The following is a 21677-nucleotide window of genomic DNA, read 5'->3' on the forward strand; positions in this document are numbered from 1 at the left end:
ATTTTCAAGAGAGTCGTTCGAAAAGTAACGAGAGAAATTTTTTTTAAAAAATCAACAATAACTCAAAATATTAAAGACCATACATCGTCAGAAAGAGCAATCTTTCAGCTATCAAATGGAGCAAGTTTCATTTCTCTCATCTACTTTTTGAACGATCCTCCTCGTAAATTCAAAATATCAGCTGGATCTCGAATTCTCGATTTTTTAAAAAATTGAACGTTTTAATTTTCAATTTTCACATTCCTGAATTAAGCTAAAGAATTAATCATCCGTTCCCTCTGATTTTTTATACAAATAATTCTGAACCTATTTTCATCTTTTTTCACATCCAGAGAAAAAAATCAAGACAAAGTTGTACTCCATGATTTTTTTCTGGAAAAGCTCGATCAAAAAATCACCAAACCGACACAAAATTTCAATCAATAGGTCAATATCTCTACAACTTTCAACCAAAACACCAAACTAACCAATACCTAATCCACTTCACACCCCCATACTCGAAAAAAATCACACATCTACGAGCTTTTAACACCCTATCAACATCATCAGTTCATCAAAACCCAAAAAACAGCTCATCACTCATCAGCACCAACTTCAAAGTAGCTGTAAATTTAACGTTTAGTATAGTGTGAAAAAGTAGCAACATCGAGGAATAAATCATTACGATTACCTACGTGAAAAATACTCGGCATAGTACACACAACTTCATTACATATTAGATCTTGTATGATGATATCAAACCTATGTGTTTGTGTAAGTCTACTACATACACGATTATACACGAGTTGTGTTTAGTGTAGTCATAAAAACGACGAAATTCTATTGACAACGTTATACACAATATAGATCATGTCGCGATAATATCAATGAATTCGATGCATGAAAATTCCCGAGAATTAGTACAGCGTTAAAAATTAAAAGCAGTAGGTCTACTTTACACATATCTGATATCTACACTCTACAGTCTATTATAAGCAGATGCGTGTTTAGATTTGCTGTTCATACTTTGTGTATACACATACTACAAACTCATGTACCTACAGCTAAGGCACAGAAGGACAAAAAAATTGCCCAACTAAATACATTGTAGGTTTACATTTTTTTAGTCTTCTGAGAACGAGCCCAGGTTTGAAAAAATTTCCAACCAAACTCGCGTTTAAAAAAAAATTAAATATCCTATAATTACGTTTACAAAAGGAGGAGCCCTATAGGTATAAGTATACAGGTATTCTAAAACAACCATCCACAATAAGCCTCATCGTTCTCTTCATTCAGTCGTCCTCGCACAGTCCACCATAGAGTTAATTTTATCATTACAAAAGACATTTATGTACCATTTACCATTATAGGTACCTCGCCTCATCATCTACAAGCATCATCTACATCTACACAACAATCTACATGCACACGATATGAGCACCATAGAGCATATGTACAACGAGTTACCTAAACCTATCTATACCTTATACCTATGGTCGAAACCTCAAACAAGAAAATTCGTATCATTTACATATTTCCCATCGATGTATGTAGGTACATCAAACAAAAAACGTGCTTTCAAAACTATAGGTACAGCAATAGATAGCAGATATACCTACTAAGCACCATAGCAGTGTATATTTTGTATATAATAAGGTCCATTTTTTTTTCAACTTCTTCTTCCGAATATTCTCTTATACTATAATGTATTTATACCATATATGTATTTTTGTGTTTACTATATATATGCAATGTTAGTTGTTACATAGAAACCATGTTGTTTCCAGTACAAACCTAGTAATCAAATAGGGCCTATTTAGAATACGTATAAATTTACTGGGCGGTACGTAGCCTGCCGAGAGATCAAACTATCGAACTATACACACGCCTTTATGTATAGGATACCTTTTTTTGTAAAATACACTTGTACTGTATGTACTATAAGCCTACATAAACACATCGATGCATGATGCCGTTCAGATATAATAATTAAATAGGTACAGTCGATAGGTATTGTGTTGAGAATGAGTAAATGTATCGATCAAGTTCACAAAAAAATAAAAATAATAAAAAACAGTAGAATGGGCTTTTTTGGTTGAATTGCAATTAAATAATTTCTATTTCAATTGAAGAGTCAGAGGTTTGATTATGAATATGATGGATGCTTTGGCTAAAATGATAATTTTTTTTTTTTCAATTTTCAGCATTTATCAGCTGGTTGATTTCAAACACTCTCATTTCAAAGTAGAAAAAAATCGACGAAATATTGATGAAAAAAATCAGAAATTGAAAAATTAGTTGAATTTATCTATTATTATTTTAGTAAATTTTTCATTGAATTTCGGTGATTTTTTTTTTTCTAATCTGCTGCAAATTACGCTGAATTTTGATGATTTTTCATTAACTTAAAATTGAGAAGGTGTCTTTGTTGGATTTTCTCGCGTTGTTGATTATTATGAAAAAATTTCTGCAGAAAATTCACCACTCGAATGATGGAAAATTGGTAAAAAAAAAAAATGTAAATATGGTAAAATGGAGTTACTTGATTTTTTGGTAGGAATCATCCCCCCCCCCCTCTAAGATTTTCTCGCGTTGTTGAAGAAATCTTCTCATAAAAATTCACCATTAAAATGATAGAAAATTGGTCAAAAAAATCTAAACATGGTAAAATTAAGCTATTCAATTTTTTTGGTAGGAATAACCCCCCTCCTCTCCACCTTTTTAGATGTCCTCGCGTTGTTGATTATTTTGAAGAAATTTCCACAGAAAATTCACCATTAAAATAATGTAAAATTAATCAAAAAAATGTAGATATGGTAAAATGGAGCTATTTAATTTTATTTGGTATGAATAGCCCCCCCCCCATCTCATTCCAGATTAAACCAAATCAATTTTTTACACAATAAAATGCTCCAATGTCTTGGAAAAACTTGATCAAAATCAGTCAAAACTGACTGAAATTGGACTCGATATGGCTGAAAAATACTGTAAAGGAAAGCAAAATAAATATATGAACCAAAAACAAAAAAAACAAAACAGAATTTTTAAATTGACTGCAGTTGGACTCGAGATGAATAAAATGTCCTGTAAACGAGAGCAAGTTCAAATAATTAGCGCAGAAAGAGCCGAATAAATCATCGTTCACCTATTTTTTTCAGCTCAATTGGTCAATTTTTCATCCGTTAAAGGAATTTTTGAAATTCAAAAATGATTTCCAGGAATTTTATAAAAAATGTAAAAAAAAAAGAAACAAAATTGGGCATTTTTAATTTTGTACTATAGGATGTTTCACTGATGATGAGCATGAATAAAAATTGTGTGATTTTTGAGAAAAAATTCAGTAAAGTGAAATACCTTTAACAAAAAAATATCGAAAATTGCAGTTTTTTGCAAACATATTTCGAGAATGAAGTCTCCTAGAAAAAAAATCATTAGCATAATAATCATGATGATTGGAAATTCAATGTGCAACTTTGGTCCTTATAAATATTTTTTTCTTTTTTTTTTACTCGATTACTTTTCGTTTAACCTCCAGGAAATTGCTCAAATTTCAGAATTTTGCAGTTTTTTATAAATATTTTGAAAATGGAGCCTTCTCAGAAAAAAATTAATGCCCCATAGGTTGATTGGAAATTTAATTTTCTGCAATATTTTGAGCCTCGTATTTTTTGTCGTAAAAGTCCTTCGTTTAGATTCCAGAATATTCCAATTTTTTGAGCATTAAATTTAAAATTTCGGAATTTTCAGTTGTTTGTGAATTTTTTTGAAAATGAGCTTCTGAAGAAAAAAAATTATAGAAAAATGAAAAAACTGATGATGGCGTTTTATGATTGTAAATTCACTTTTCTGCACCTCTGGTACTCGTCATTTTTATCGTAAAAGCGTTCGTTCAGCCTCCAGAAAGCCTCACAAAGTCTCGAGCATCGCACTTCTAATTTCAGGATTTCAGTCTCGTGTAGATAAATATTTTGAAAATGGAGCTTTCTAGAAAAAAAAATTAATGGCACGAGATGATTGGAAATTAATTAATTTTCTACAACAATTCTGGTCCTTAGCATGTATATTTTCATCGAATAAACCTTTCGTTCAACTTTCAGGGGTTTTCAAAGTTTCAAACGTTTACTTTTCCAAAAAAGGCCCACAGTCCAAATTCACATAGAAGGAAAAATAATACATACATAAATAAAGTAGGCATTGTTATTTTTTCGAAAAATATATCACCTAAAATTATCAAAATCCGCTCAAAAACACTATAGTTAAATAATTAAAAATTATCGTTTGTACATACGTTCTCGACACGATTTATCGATTAATTACATCACAATAGTTGATTAATTGTTGAAAAATATGCTTTCCATATTATCATAATGAATTACCTAGTTACTTAGAACCCACATTTGGAGCAAATATTTTTTTTAATCTAATATTTCGGTACTTCAGAAAATGAAATCCGGACCTAAAGATATAAAAAATTTGAAATTTGCTCAAAAATTAAATTTTCTCAAATCACAATTGTAGCTGAATACTTCACATAAAAATTTTATAGGTAATTAAATTGACATTTTGATAATATTATTGATTCAAAAATCAATACCAAAATCTCATCCTCTCTTCCTCTCTCTCTCTGATAAAAATTACACAACCTATCAAAAAATTTCAGCAGGATAAAATATTTCTTCACATAATTTTAATAACACATGCAGAAGGCCATAAAAAAACACGTCGAAATTTCGAATAAAAATCGACACCAGAAATATTCGTCAGGTAGTCATAAATTTTCCTCTGAAAATCGAATATTTGCAGTACAACGAAAACACACAAAAATTCGTCGATTTTTTTACAGTAATTTTTGTGACGCAAGGTTCCAAATTGCCATCGTAATTTTTCGATGAAATCTCGAGCAACTTTGCAAAGCCTACTTGATTTTGAAAAATGGATTTCAAATATGACATTTTTCAGTTCAATTTTTTCGATTTCAATTTCAAAAACAATTCACATTTTTTGCTTCAAAATTTCAAATTTTTTATTTAAAAAAAAAAAATTATTTCATGAACAAGAAAAACACCTGATTAAAAAAAAAAAGAGAAAAAGATACAATATTTAAAATAATAATGGTTATTTTTCATCTCCGATATTTTTCTGCTCAATTAAACTCAAACAGAATCAAAACTCGTGACCACATTTCGAAAAATAACACCGAAGAAATGATTAAAAATCAGAACTTTTCGACACATTCTGAATAATAAATTCCACGAAGCGGTTAAAAAACATTCACGTTGAACGAGAAAAACCTATTCGAAATATTTTTTTTCAGCTCATATATCGTAAAATCATCTGCTACGTACTTCTTATTGCTCACACTCTACATGCAATTCAGCTGTTGAAAGGAAACATGGCTTATTTATTATGATAATAAATGTATAACGTTATTCTTATCAATATTAAATAATTCATCCTCGAAACTATACATATAATTCATCGATTTATTGCACCGGAGGTATTGATATTTTTATTAGGTATTTTTTGGCGTCAGTTTTTTTTTATTCCTTGAAACACTCAGCACAAGAATTAAAACCTATACTATAAAAAATTGTCAAAAAAAATCCAAATTGAAAAAAAAACAAATAAATCTCGATCAATTCCACCTACAAAAATTTCTGCACCAAAACTACTCCAAAAAAAAAAAAACATCCAAAAAATCCCAAACACCACAAAACTCTCTCTCGAAATATTTTTCAACCCAATTTTACTAAAAATTCACACCGTATAAAATGAATCCTCGAACGTTGCCAATTTGTACATTTCTCATTCCACGTTACAGCGAGAGGCTAATTTTGATTTATTTAAAATAACGATGACATTGAATTTTTCAACCATCACGAGCACGACTCGTCAGTACATATATATTTTACATTGTAAAAAAAAATAAAATAAATATCTACAGCACAACGTGTAATTTAATTTCATTCGCAACGTTTTTTTCCCCTTTATTCAAATCGCGTAGGCGAACCCTCATCATCATACAAGTAAGTAAGTAAGCAAATCAAATCGTACCAAAATCATAGCCCAACTAGAGACTCTGGCAAATTATCGAGAGTAAAATTAGTACGTATGTATTTCCAAGTAAGTAAAACAAACACATAGAAATAATTTTCCGTTTTTTAATTACACCAGGTCAAGAATCATTAACCCTAATATAGTTTTAATTAAATATCGCCTTTTTCGGCTACCAACGAATAATAATAATTGGTCAGACATAACAAACGAAAAATGCGAAGCAGCACGCGTAAAAATACACCACGATATATCACTAAGAGACTTGAAAAAAGTCGCACAAAATTTCCATATTTCAAGAGGCCATCGTCGCATTCTTCAAAAAAAAAAAAATCGCGCTAAGTAATTTGAATTTGGCACTACATAAAACAACAACTCGATTAAGAAAGCCTTATTATACGAGTATAGGTCGCCCCCTGAAATTAATCAACGAAAATTATCGTACATCGGTGGAAATGTGGACGCGAATCTGCTCTCTATGGCTTAATTATATTGTTCGTTCTGATTCTTCGTGTGAACTGCACGTGAAATTATAAATTAGACAATCGTCGTCGCTGTGTAAAGTAAAAAGGGCTCTCGAATATATAAGGAGAAAAAAAATTTCAAAACTACACATATGTGAGAGTGTGAGGTATCTATAGGTATGAAATATTTTTCACTATAAGGATAGATAGAGAATGCAAACGTAAACGTATAATGTATAACTGGTCCTAAATATTAATAATGTGAGAATGAAATATGACCTACGTATCCTACCCTCCGGTTCTATTTTACAAATATGGCGGCTTCGATGACAACATGTAAACACATGGCTAGTCTTTACAGCTTGCCTTTTACTAAAACATTCGTTCGGGTGTTTTTTTTTCATCCTAGTTTGGTTCGAAAATGTGTAACGAATGGTTCAAAGGTGCACAGACCTCGAGGTGTTGGGATTGATAATACGAGGAATTTTTTTATCATTTTGAGGGGCAGAAACTCGAGTATGGAGAAATCGAAGAGATGAGAATGTGTGACTGAGAGTTTAAGAGATTGATACCTAGGTAATCAAAAATAGGCAAGAATAAAAAAATAATAATAATACCTACCCCCTTGATAAAGATTTTTTCAAAAAATTCAAGTCATTTTTTCAATTTTTTATCACTCGAAAAAAATTAAAATGAAAATATACTCAGGTAAGTATTTGTTGAAGACCATAAAAAATTATTCATCATTATTTTGTTTGAGGGGAAAAGTAACAAGAAAAATAAATAGATACTAAGTATTTTGCATTTTTTTTTTTTTTTTTTTTTTTTGAAAATCAGGAAGTTGTTTTTTGATAGGCATGGAGTGTTTTTGATAAGGATCCAGGAAGCCATAAAATTTTATAGGTTTCACTGCCTAGTGAAAAAAAGAGAAAAAATACACTTATTTCGTGTCATTGACCTTTTAGGTAAATTTAAATGAATGCTCATTTTTTAGAAAAAATATTTCTCGAAACTGCTGAATCATACCTCGAATTTTTTCTTTAACATTCAAGGTTCAAAGAAACCAAAATCAGTGTAATTTATTTTATTTACCTAAACGATTCAAATATAAATTAAGAAAAAAGGTCTAAAATTTTGTAAGCCTTGCTTATAAACTCACCTATAGCTGAAAAAAATCGAAAATTTTGAGTATTCGAGGATCAGTAAGTTTGGATAATATTCCACTTATCGAGAATAAATTTGATACCAGCGAATTCGTGAAATGATCAACTTTACAAAAATTATTAAAAAAGATGACATTTTTGGAAAAAAATTGGGAAACATTTTTTGAAAAATTTTATGAGGTGCAAATTAACAAAATTTTTGCACGAAGCGTAGCTTTTGATGAAAAATTGACGACTTTCGAATCATTTTTCGGCAAATAAACGACAGAATAAAAAATCACATCAACTTGGCAAATAAATCATCGTCTATTTCACCAATTTTTGAATTATTTTGCGGAATTTTCCAAAATAATCCATATTAGAATTAAAAAAAAAAAAACACACAAAAAATGTCTGTTTGATGTCAATTTTTACATCTCACAATCAGAGGATTCAAAAATCCAAACTTATTCAAAGGGGGAAAATATCAAACCACTTGAAGCATTCAATTTTAATCAAAATTGCCAAAATTCAACAAACTGTCAATTTCCACTTCTCGAAGGATTGAAAAAATTGACGAATTTCAAATCAGTTTTTGACGAATAAAGGATAGAATAAAAAATTGCATCACTTGGCAAATAAATTATCATCAATTTCACCAACTTTTGAATTTTTTTTTTTTTTTTTTTTTTTGAATTTTCCAATAATCCCTAACTACTTGAATTTTTAAAAAACCACAAAAAGTGTCTGTTTGATGCCAATTTCTTATCTCGAAGGATTTTCAAAATCCAAACTTAATCGAAAGTGAAAAATATCAAACCACTTGAAGTTGTCGATTTTAATCACAAGTGCCAAAATTCAACAAATTGTCAATTTCCATTTTCCACATCTCAAAATATTGACAAAAAATCCAAAGAAATCTGAAGGGAAATAATATCAAACCGGTTGAAACATTCGATTTTAATCAAAAGTGCCAAAATTCAACAAACTATCAATTTCCATTTCTCGAAGGATTGAAAAAATTGACGAATATCAAATTATTTTTTGACGAATGAAAGAATAAAAAATTGCATCACTTGGCAAATAAATAATCATCAATTTCACCAACTTTTGAATTTTCCAATAATCCCTACTTGAATTTTTAAAACACCACAAAAAATGTCTGTTTGATGCCAATTTCTTATCTCGAAGGATTTTCAAAATCCAAACTTAATCGGAAGTGAAAAATATCAAACCACTTGAAGTTGTCGATTTTAATCACAAGTGCCAAAATTCAACAAACTGTCAATTTCCATTTTCCACATCTCAAAATATTGACAAAAAACCCAAAGGAATCTGAAGGGAAATAATATCAAACCGGTTGAAACATTTGATTTTAATCAAAAGTGCCAAAATTCAACAAACTGTCAATTTCCACTTCTCGAAGGATTGTAAAAATTGACGAATTTCAAATCATTTTTTGACGAATGAAGGGTAGAATAAAAAATTGCATCACTTGACAAATAAATAATCATCAATTTCACCAACTTTTGAATTTTCCAATAATCCGTACTTGAATTTTTAAAAAACCACAAAAAAATGTCTGTTTGATGCCAATTTCTTATCTCGAAGGATTTTCAAAATCCAAACTTAATCGAAAGTGAAAAATATCAAACCACTTGAAGCTGTCAATTTTTATCAAAAGTGCCAAAATTCAACAAACTGTCAATTTCTATTTTCCACATCACAAAATAGAAAAAATCCAAAGAAACCTGAAGGGAAAAAATATCAAACCGGTTGAAACATTCGATTTTAATCAAAAGTGCCAAAATTCAACAAACTGTCAATTTCCACTTCTCGAAGGATTGAAAAAAATTGACGAATTTCAAATCATTTTTTGACGAATAAACGATAGAATAAAAAATTGCATCACTTGGCAAATAAATAATTATCAATTTCACCAACTTTTGAATTTTTTTTTTTTTTGAATTTTCCAATAATCCGTACTTGAATTTTTGAAAAACCACAAAAAATGTATGTTTGATGCCAATTTCTTATCTCGAAGGATTTTAAAAATCTAAACTTATTCGAAAGTGAAAAATATCAAACCACTTGAAGCTGTAAATTTTAATCAAAACTGCCAAAATTCAACAAACTGTCAATTTCCATTTTCATTTTCCATGTCTCAAAATATTTAAAAATCCAAACTAATCCGAGGAAAAAAAATATCAAACCACTTGAAACATTCAATTTTTATCAAAAATTCCAAAATTCAACAAACTGTCAATTTCCATTTTCCACATCTCAAAGTATTAAAAAATCCAAACTGATCCGAAGAAAAAAATTATCAAACCACTTGAAACATTCAATTTTGATCAAAAATGCCAAAATTCAACAAACTGTCAATTTCAATTTCCATTTTCCACATCTCAAAATATCAATAAAAAATCCAAACAAATCCAAATGGAAAAAATATCAAACCACTCCAAACATCCAATTTCAACAAAAACTGCAAAAATGCAGCAATCGAACGAAAAAAAATCTCAACTCGATGACAATATTCATCTTCCAAAATGATCAGAAAAAAAAACTGATAAGAATTACAAATCATCTTCCTCTCACATAATTCTGCACTCTTCATCCTCTAAAATACACCATAATATAATTAATTCCACCAGGATTTTAAAAGAGTGAAGATGATCAAAGTCACGAATATTTTTCAATTTTTAGCATTTCGAACGCAGCATTCTTGACAATTCAGGTATAGTTTTTTGCCTCTAAAGTAACACCAGTGACTACCTGAATGGTGAAAAAAAGCTGGTTGAAATCAGCGGGAGTTCGAAAACGAGACGTTTATTCGAATAAGAATAATTATAGAGTTATTTAAAAATGAATATATTATGGGGAGTATTTTCATTATTTATTAGCAAGATCGCATTGATGAAGACGATGCCAGATTGCAACATTTGAAAAAAAAAATCGTCAAAAATTCAATCCATCGTGATTATTTGATCAGTCCTCGATCATAAAAGATCACAATATTGGACAATTTGGTGATAGAAGACACTGGAAGGATTGAAGAAGAAGTGCTTCTCAAAAATTAGCCAGAAAAATGACTGAAAAAAATTATTTTTAGGTACCTATTTGAACGATAAAGTCAGCAAAATAGGACGATATTTTTGAAAATCTTGCAATAAATCACAATAAATGGACATCATTTCTGACAATCAGATTAATGGTCGTGAAAATGGTCAAAATTTGTAAAATCAAAGTCCCCCAAAAAAATTCTAAAAAAATATTTTCAAGATATTGAAATTAAAATCACAACAAATGGTCACGATTTCCGACACTTTGGGAGAAAAATTCAGAAAAATGGACAAGATTACAGAAATCACAGTGACAAAAAATGACAAGATTTCTAAAATCTGAGGAAAGAATCACAACAAATGGACAAAATTTCTGAAATCAAAGTCACAAAATATGACGATATTTCTGAAATTTCACCAAAAAAATCACAACAAATGGGCCAAATTTCTGAGGTCGAAGTCACAAAAAATGACAATATTTCATGAAAGATGATGGGGTATGAAATGATTTCCAAGAATCAGTCAGAGAATTGAAGAGAAAAACACTTTTTCACGCAATCAGATGAAAAAGTCACAAAAATGGTAATTTTTTTAGATTCAACGATGAGATCTCAACAAATAGACAAGTTTTCTGACAACCAGACGAACAATTCAGGAAAAATAGAAAATATTTCTGAGCTCAAAATCACAAAAAAAAAGACCATATTTACCGAGTCTGAGCAGAAAATCAAATTAAATGACCATCATTTCTCAGAATCAGCCAAACAAATGAGAAAAATGATCATTTTTCAACTCGAAGACACCAAAAAATATCAATATTTCTCGATTCCATTGATGAAATCACAACTCAACGAGCATCATTTCTGACACCCAGACTGCCTGACCGAAAAATTTGACCAAAATTTTCATCAATCAGTCGACCAAGCAATGAAACCGAGCATTGCATTTCCCATTCAGAGAAACCAATCACTCAAATTGTCGCAAATTTCGCCCTAAATTGAAAATCACCACACTTTTAATCCATTTCAACAACGATCACTCGAATTACACAGTATATTTCAGCACTTTACAGAGAAAACATTTCCCCAGAAACCCTTCCAAGCACCTAACCCAACTTTTGGACCACTTTCGCGATAAATTCACCTCGAACCGGCTTCATAGGTGCGTAAATTTTGGAGAAAAGGATCGCGAATCGAGTAAAAAAATCCAAATTGATAACTTACCCTGGGTTGAGACATGATGGGCGACGTTTTGCGGACGTTTAAGTTGACAGCAGATTAATCAAAAAACCGCACATTTACAATAATAAAACTCATATATAAACGCGATATTCAAGTACTCGAAAAACAAAATGATTAAAACAATGAAAAAAAAAAAAACTTCAACTTTCGACAAAAATTATTTAAAAACCCGCGAACTCAGCCAGCAAAATGACTCGACCGGTCGATTAATATATAAATATTGAAAAAATCGAACAAAAAAACTCAAAAAAAGATTACAAAAAAAGAAAAAAACGAACTCAAAAAAACTGGCGAAATAAAAAGCCGGCAAATCACGCAAAACGACGAAAAAAATCGCGAACTAGCTTGAAAAAAATCGTAGATACTCGGTCGGATATTATAAGCTATGAGCGGCGCGGCTACGTTAATGTCATCGTATTAACGTGTTAAATTATTATCGTAACGATTATAAATCATATACAAAACGGTTTCGACAACAAGGTCGATAGGTTTTCAAATAAATGCCAAGAAAAAGATTGCCGCAAGATCGATGGCTATTCATGAAGAATGAAGACAGCAATTTAGGAAAAAACGACCTTGTCAACGGTATTCGGGGAAAGCGACCCAGAACAAATAGTGTTATTTTATCCGAAAAACTATAAAAGTCGTCGCGGAATTAAATTTGCCAAAAGGTGGAGCCTTTCGGTGCTTTTCCTTTATTTTTTCGCACTACTCTTCCTTCCTCTCTCGCGCTGCGTCGACTGCGATGCTGCGTGTGTATGGGTACTCTTCTCGGCGCGATTGCGATTCGCACACAGTTTTACAAAACGTCCGCTAAAAGTATGATGCGCGTTCCAATGCTTCTTCTGTATAGCTATTTTCGCAGCAGAAAAATTTTTACGAAAAAAAAAAAAAACTACCACCAACAACAACAACAACGACAAAAAAGTGTTGGGTGTAAAAAAAAAAAAAACTAGGTACCGAAGAGGAAACAACCGACAACTCTTGCGCGCGTTCTACGGCACCGATAGACGCCTAACTGTGTATTTGTGTGCGAGTGTCAATCACGCGCTTTGGTCTCTACAAAAAGTGGTATGCGCGTCCGACAACTGATTTATTGCGCGTTTCGCGCAGCTGATTGGGCGGCGCCGTTGTACCAGTCACGTGACGAAAATGGAGTACCGGTGAGGTCGAATTGGACGAGAACAGTTCGCCCTATACCGTGGCCCGAAACATGCTGCCACAGCCGAGCACACCAGCCAACTCTTCCACTTCTTGACGTCATACCCACTACGTACAAATACCAGCTTATACTACCGAAACTAAGGCTACGGGTACGGACAGCCGCCATTGCCCATCCAAGAAATGGATAAACATTGTTATCTTATCATACGTATGCATACAATTATTTGTGTATAAAATGCAACTTTTTCGATTGTTCGCGGGTTCGGATGAACTTTCATGAGGTCTCAAATTAAAGACGATGAAATTCCCTATCGATTGGTGTTAAATTTTTATCATTTCGCGTAAAAATAACGATTTTATGAATACTTTTATTTTACTGATTTTTGCATACTACGTACGTCATCTTTAAACTGAAAATACTCGAAATTTTCAGTGGACACATAGGTATTTTAATACAGCTAAATGTTCGTTATTTTATCCTCTTTAAAATGAGCTATTACCGAAAGCTCTACATGCAACCGTTCAAAAGTTTTCGAAGTTTTAAGTTGCGAAAACAAGTTGCGGATGGTAAGTATTGAACTTTGAACTAATATTACTCGAAATTTTCAGTGGACACATAGGTATTTTAATACATCAAAATGTTCGTAATTTTATCCTCTTTAAAATGGTTGTTTACCGAAAGCTCTACCTTCAACCGTTCAAAAGTTTTCGAAGATCAAAGTTGCGAAAAGTGGTTACTGATCAAAACTATAACTTAGATTAACTTACTGATAACACATGATAACTGTAATAACACAATTTGACCACTTTCCGCAACTTTGAACTTCAAAAACTTTTGAACGGTTGAAGGTAGAGCTTTCGGTAAACAACCATTTTAAAGAGGATAAAATTACGAACATTTTGATGTATTAAAATACCTATGTGTCCACTGAAAATTTCGAGTAATATTAGTTCAAAGTTCAATACTTACCATCCGCAACTTGTTTTCGCAACTTAAAACTTCGAAAACTTTTGAACGGTTGCATGTAGAGCTTTCGGTAATAGCTCATTTTAAAGAGGATAAAATAACGAACATTTAGCTGTATTAAAATACCTATGTGTCCACTGAAAATTTCGAGTATTTTCAGTTTAAAGATGACGTACGTAGTATGCAAAAATCAGTAAAATAAAAGTATTCATAAAATCGTTATTTTTACGCGAAATGATAAAAATTTAACATCAATCGATAGGGAATTTCATCGTCTTTAATTTGAGACCACATGAAAGTTCACCCGAACTCGCGAACAATCAAAATAATTGCATTTTTTATATGGAAAGTTGTATGCATACAGATGCATTCTAATGTTGTTGTGTTCAAGGTTGGATGGGCAATGGCGGCTGTCCGTACCTGTATGAAATTATACCGAAACTACTGATAACGCAGGTATACGAGGATATCTAAAGAATACCCTTAACGATCGCGTATACCGGTATATTGTGTGTTGCCAACGCCTATAAACTGAAAGAGGTTGCACCGAAACACGTTTTAGGCGTGTGACGTCATTTGGAAGAAGATTTCGCGTTCTCGTCTTGGTAAAATGACAACAGAATGATATTTTACAGTTTTTCGATTTTTTTCGGCAAAACAAAGGGGTTTGGGTAAAATTTATGAAAACGTAATTTAAAGATATTAAAATTTACCATCTATTGGTGTACGTTTTATCTGATTTTGTGCAGTAATGACGATTTTAGAAGTATGTATTTTTATTTCTGGATTCTTACTGTGTGCGAAGTTTAAATTGAATCAACTCGAAATTTTCAGCGAACACATGAGTGTTTTAGGATACCACAGTGTTTAGAATTTTGTTCTCTTCGACATAGTTTGTTATTCAAAGCGCTAGCTCTTATCGTTCAAGTGTAATGATATGTAGTTCAAAGTTGTAAAAATATGCCATGCACATTGCACAGTAAAATTCAACTTTGAATTCGAAATTACTTGAAATTTTTAATAAGAGCAGAGATGTTTTAAAAAACCAAAATGTTCAGCGTGTTGGGCTCTTTGATATGATTTCAAAGTGGGAGCAAAAGTTCTCAAAATTTCGCATTTTGAGATGTAAAAAAACATTTTTTTCTACGTGAGGAGTTTATTTTGGACTTCAACATTTTTTTAAGTTGCCATTATTTTTAATCGTGTCATTATTGCGAAACATTTGCGAAGAAAATATTTTCAAAACACCAACTAACTCAAAAATAAACTATTTGCAAATTTTCAATTGTTCAGTAGAACCCTAAGAGTGGTTCTGGATTTTGACGGCAATATCATAGATTGACGCAGAATCTCCAAATGCTTTCCTTTGGGGCTGGGCCATAGGGACTCCATATATTTCGAATACATTCAAAATTTTTTTCTCAAAATTCGTTAAAGCATGATTTTTTTCTCGAAAAAAAGCGTTTTTTGCTATTGTGAGCGAGGATTGTGGGGTGGGAGATTTTTTTTTGGCTCCATCTAAAACAAAAAACAGAGTGAGGTTTATCCATTTGAGTTGTTTTTGTGATCAGGAGAGAGAGATGATCGAAGTTGCGAAAATTACCGTTTCTGTCCTACTTCAAAGGTTTGTAGCGACATCAGTATTGTTTTGAGAAAAAAACCAAGGCCATTTTCGGATTCTACGCACTTTTTTAAGGAAACTACTTTCCCCGATTTTTAATTTTTGAAGTTTCAAGCGCATACCGACGATTTTTATTTGTATAATATTTTGAAACTTGGAGAGCGCGACGCTGGAATTTTCCCACTACGTAACCGTGGCGCTGAACTGTGTTCGCCCGGAGTTCAAATTGAATTTTTCCTATTTAGAAAAATTGGTCCTACCCGCTTGAAACTTCGAAAATCAAAAATCGGGGAAGTAGTTTACTTAAAAAAGATGCGTAGAATCCGAAAATGACTTTGGTTTTTTTCGCAAAACAGTAGGTATATACGGATGTTGCTAAGAATTCTTGAAAAAGGGCATAGTCGGGTCATTGCACCTCAATTTCGATTTTGCTCAATTTTTTTTACCACCCAATAAGTAACAAACCCGCAATCAGTTTGGTCCCAGCCTCCTCAGGGGACAGATTGGGAGGTTCAATTATTTTCACAGTGTTTCGAGGTACTCAACTTCAGCAGCGCATACCTCCAAAGCTACGATGTTTTGATCAAAACTGATTTCACAGTTCGAAAGGGCATTGCATTTTGAACTTTTTGAATGTTTTGAAATTTTCAAAAGTTGAAAGTTGAACTTTCAAATTTTCGAGATGTGATCTTTCAATGGAAGGAGAGCACCCCCTCCCCCAAATTTGGGCAAAACTTTCTAAAAAAAACATCTGGGGCATGTGATATATCGAATTGTATGTTTTTGGTGATGCTGAACACGAATATGACGTCAGATTTTCGATTGGACCCCATTCTCGGCCCCCAGCACCTCCCTAAATGGGGTAAAAGTTCAAAAAGTGTTTTGTTTGTGAGACACATGAAATGATATGTTTTTGGTGACGCTGAATACACGAGATGGGAGTTCCAGAGCACCTAATTGAGCTAATCAAATCGGCGTATGACTAGAAGGAGATGATAGTGAGAGTAGGCGTAGAAGAGTTGAACCCATTTCAGCCAGAACGGGGAGTAAGGCAAGGCTGCATACTCTCACCTCTGCGGTTCAACATCTATGGTGAGTACATCATGCGAAAAGCCTTGGAGAACTGGGAAGTGGCATCAAGATACCTAAAGCGAAGAAGAATCTCCAATCTCCGTTACACTGATGATACCACTTTAATAGCCGCAAATGAAGGAGGAACTGGCAGAGCTGATCAGGTGTGTCAGGATGGTCAGTGAGGACATGGGAATCCTCATAAATGTGGGGATAACCAAGGTTATGGTTGTTGATAGATCTGGATACTTACCAGCATCGTAAGCAGCGAATGAATTTGAAAAAATGAACTCATTCATTTATTTGGGTTCACTCGTGGATGCTGATGAAGGATCGGTCGAGGAAATTAGAAGAAGAATAGCTCTTGGAAAAGCCGCAATGTCTCGGTTGAGAAAAGTCATCACCAACTGGAAAATCTCCATAAAAATGAGGTAGAGACTAATCAGGACGCTAGTTTTTCCAGCTTTCTTATATGGAGCGGAGACCTGGACATGGAAGCAAGGTGAATGAAGAAGAATAAAATTGATGCCTTTGAAATATGTGGGTATGGCGCAGGATGTTGAATATACCGTACACTGCGCACTGAACAAATGCATCAATAATTGTAGAACAACTGCAAGAACCAACCAGGCTAAATAAAATATGTGAAACCAGGATAATGAGTTATTTTGGACACATAGCCAGAAGAGGGCCAGAAAACATTGAAAAAGGAATTCTCCTTGGCAAGGTCCCCAGAACACGAGTGAGAAGAAGATCTCCAACTAGGTTGACTGATGCAGTCTGGAAAATAATTTGCTCGTTGTGCTGTGGCCACAATATACACTAGCTCAAGACAGAGAGGAGTGGCAGTTGTTATTTGGGGCACACCAGTTGCTTGCGTCTATGGCGCTGATGATGATGATGAACACGAATATGACATCAGATTTTTGATTGGACCTCATCCACAGCCGCAGAACCTCCCCAAATGGGATAAAATTACAAAAAAGTGTTTTGTTCATGCGACACATGAATGATGAAATGGTATGTTTTTGATATCGCTGAACACAAATTGTACTTTTTTTCTCATATTAGTCAATAAATTTTCTGTTGCACACCCCTTACCCACCAAAACAAAACTTTTAGTTTCATCCTAGCGTCTCTCTATTCCAAAATGAAATGAAAAATTTCCCACTTTCGAGCTTTTGGTTTCGCATAGTGCTTTCAATACAGCGTAGTGCTTTTGATCTCTCATTGTGCTTAGTCCACGAAGCACAGCACTGCAGGAACATCGTACTTGCGAGCTTTTTCAATGAGCATTCTGATGTTGAGGATTTGCTCTCTGGTACCTCTTCCTTTGAATAATCCGGCCTGTTCTTGTGGGATTTCAGACTGCATTAGTGGATACAAACGATCCTAGATGATCTTCAGGAGCACTTTGCTGGTGTGTGAGATGAGCAATATGGTGCGAGCTTTCAATTTTGTGAAGTGATTCTGATATTGTGTAGTGCTTTTGGTATCACATTGCGCTTTCAAGCTTTCAATTTTGAGTAGTGCTTTTGATATTGCCCCCTCAGGGAGCAGGTGAGGGCTTGAATTATTTTCACATTGTCTCAAGGTACTCAACTTCAGCAGCACATGCATCCAATGCTATGATACTTTGATCAAAACTGATTTCACAGTTCCAAAGTGCATTGCATTTTGAACTTTTCAAGTGTTTTGAAATTTTCAAAAGTTGAAAGTTGAACTTTCAAATTCAAAGTTCAAATTCCAAAATGACGCTGTAAGTGGGAGCTACCATCTAAAATTCTGAAAAAATTTCCATACATGTACCCTTTGATGCTTTTTCGAAATATTTAATTTTTGAGATGGGACCTTTGAATGGAAGGGGACCTCCCCCTCCCCCAAATTTGAGGAAAACTTTCAAAAAAAATCTGGGGCATGTGATGTATCGAATTATATGTTTTTGGCGACGCTGAACACGAATATGACGTCAGATTTTCGATTGGGCCCCATCCACCGCCCCCAGCACCTCTCCATAGGAGGCAAAAGTTCAAAAAAGTGTTTTGTTCGTGCGACCCATGGAATAGTATGTTTTTGGCGACGCTGAACACGAATATGACCTCAGATTTTTGATTGGACTCCATCCACGGCCCCTAGCACCTCTCCAAAGGGGGTAAAAGTCAAAAAAATGGGTTTATTCGTGACACATGAAATAGTATGTTTTCGATATCGCTGAACACGAATATAACCTTAATTTTTCAAATTGACCTTACCCATGACTGCCAGAACCTCCCTAAATAGGTAAAAGTCCAACAAATAGGTAATGATTTCCATATGAGGAGTCCAATCAAAAATCTGACGTCATATTCGCGTGTGTTCAGCGTCACCATCGTGCAGGAGTAATGTCGATTTAAAGTTTTTTTTTGTTTCCCCTTCTTCCCCCCCCCCATGAGATAGAAAATTATGAAAAAAATTAGGGAGCTGCCCCCATGTATCCTCTAACTATATTAGTTCACAGAAAAAATGCATCTCAAACATGGGCTGATGCAGAATTTTTCCCTTGAAAAATGCGTTTTTGGCCCCTTACCTGAGGGGTGTGGGGTGTGGGGCGTGCTATGAGTCCAAAATTATTTTTTTGTCGTACTACATATACCATGTGAGTTTTATCAAAATCTGAGGGTGAGGGCATTTTACCTATCCTAATGGGGGGAGAGGGGGGGTACCCTTCGAATATCTTTAAATTACGTTCTGGGTTTTGGTGAAATTTCACCCAACCTCCTTCGTTTTGGCAAAAAAATATAAAAACTCAGTCTCTTGTCATACAAAATGTATCGCTCACATAGCTCATGTACTTTCCAACTTCCTGCAGATGACGTCACATCAGCCACCGTGTGATTCAAAACTCACTACCTATGTCGTTTCTGGTCTAACCTCTTTTAGTTTATAGACCTTGGTTGTTAGTTGAATGGTATAAGTAAGGCTACTATAAGTTTCGGTTCGAAGGTTTTTTTCCACGTAGCCCGTCTCGAGAAGGAGAAGGTCTGAAGAAACCTCTCAGCTGACTTTTAAATTTCACTCAAAGGCTCAGAAATGGAGAAAAATTCCATCAAAATCCTCAATTCGGAATGATAAACTTGGCTCTATAAACGAACGAAAAAATTATGAAAATTTGAAATTTCCTCAGCTTTGGCGCGTTTTCCCGCGTAAAATTTCCACCCGTCGGTGCATTGACCCAGATTGCCGGCGATAGAGCGGTAAAATGTGTCTCTGAACGTACACCCTGCTTCGAGCTTCGATATAATGTATATTCAGCAACCAAAGTATACGGTTTGTGTATCTATTTGCCACTATCGTGTCAAAAATTATTACACCTCGTGCTCGCAGGATACCATACGCGATCGAACCCTCGTCGTCGTCGTAACCCAAACATAGTCGTTTATTAGCCTATTATAATATTTTAGGGATGTATTTACGGCGTTCCAGTTAGGCAATTTTATTAACATCACTTTTATCATAGGCGCAGATCAATCGATAACGTTTTCGCAGGTTCGTTCATCTGTCATCGGCGGCGGCGTGGCGATGTGAAAATAAAGTGATTTTTTTTTTTTGCATTCGAATGTAGGCGAATGTTGCGAATTTTTTTCAAAATCAACAGTTCGCACAGCTTAATTCAAGTTTTTGCACGATGATTGTTATGGAGAAAATTATTCATTTTTTTCACTTTTCACGAACCTTGATCTCGAATGTTTCAAAGAATTGCTCTCATCTCGTTCTATTTCACTTCATATTTTCGAAACTTCACAGTCGATCATTATCAACAGAAATGAATTCGATTTGAAAAATGCACATGTTTGAAAAGTGACAAGTATTCTCGAAAAATAAAATAAAAAATTAGTCTCTTATCAGAATTGATTTGATTTGCCTCAAGTTTTTAGACGACGAAGAAACTATGTTCTGCCAGAAGAATACTTAGGACTGAATTGTCAAATATCAAAAATGTGCTAGAAAAATTGGAAAATTTTCGAAGAAATCACGAATCTGGCTGGAAGCTTCAATGAACGAAAAAACTCTTTCAGAAATCAAACTACATATCTAATGAACAGGAAAACATTGCAAACGCAGGACCAAAGCAGTATTGTTGACAGGGAATTTTTTCGTAATATGTTTCATTTTTATTTTTGGAAAGGGGAGGGAGGGAGGGGAAGATGAGGCATAGGGTAGAAAATTCTTATCGACAACGTTTTGTCAGATTAAAGAGCTGTTTTATTTTCATTTTCTCAAAAATTTTCAACATTCAATATTTCAGGACTTTCACTTCACGAGTTCTTGCAGGAAATGAGGCCCAAGCAAATTGCTATCTTCACCACCCCCCCCCCAGCGGTACTTCTTTGATTTTATTCTCCAATTTGAAATTATAAATACTTATAAAAGTCTGACATAATGTCAGAAAGTCAACCTGAAAAATTTCAAACTTCCTTTGAAGAGTTGAAAAAACGTGAGTCTTTTTTTATAGCAAGAAATGTACGAAAAAGTCTCGATTTGAGAGGAGAGAGGATGTGAAAAGTCAGAATCAAAATTTAATCAACTGACATTTTTATATTTTAAAAGAAAAAAAATTTAAGTAAAACGTCACTTACTACCCCTCCCCCCTATACAAAAAAAAACGAACTACTAATAGAAAATTAATTTCCGTATAAACTTTTTCATTTTTGAGAAATTGAAAGTTTCGAATTTCAAGCTTTTCATTTCCAAGGCTTCTTCAAAAGAATTATGGCATATAGGACGAATTGTCCCTTTCAACCCCCCCCCCCTTCCCCCTTCCCTCTGGGAATAACAGGCAAAAATAGAACTTTTGATAACACAAAAAATTTAATGTTTTAATTCATGTTTTTGTGGGAAGAGAGAGTAAAAAATATTGGATCAAACCTTA

General features: G+C 33.5%; 1 protein-coding gene across 4 annotated transcripts in view; it reads right to left on the reverse strand.

The window, feature by feature from the left end:
- Positions 1 to 12965, reverse strand: part of hth (homothorax) — a 329596-nt gene extending 316631 nt beyond the window's left edge. For 2 of the 4 annotated variants that reach the window (XM_065366196.1, XM_065366195.1), the window contains exon 1: positions 11928 to 12965. In XM_065366196.1, the coding sequence (XP_065222268.1) occupies positions 11928 to 11942 (15 nt within the window). In that variant the 5' untranslated portion in view covers positions 11943 to 12965. The remainder of the gene's footprint in view (positions 1 to 11927) is intronic. The other 2 variants (XM_065366194.1, XM_065366193.1) reach the window with 1 other exon arrangement.
- Between the last annotated feature and the right edge of the window lie 8712 nt (positions 12966 to 21677).

This window comes from Planococcus citri, chromosome 5, assembly GCF_950023065.1.
Source record: "Planococcus citri chromosome 5, ihPlaCitr1.1, whole genome shotgun sequence".
Lineage (NCBI taxonomy): Eukaryota > Metazoa > Arthropoda > Insecta > Hemiptera > Pseudococcidae > Planococcus > Planococcus citri.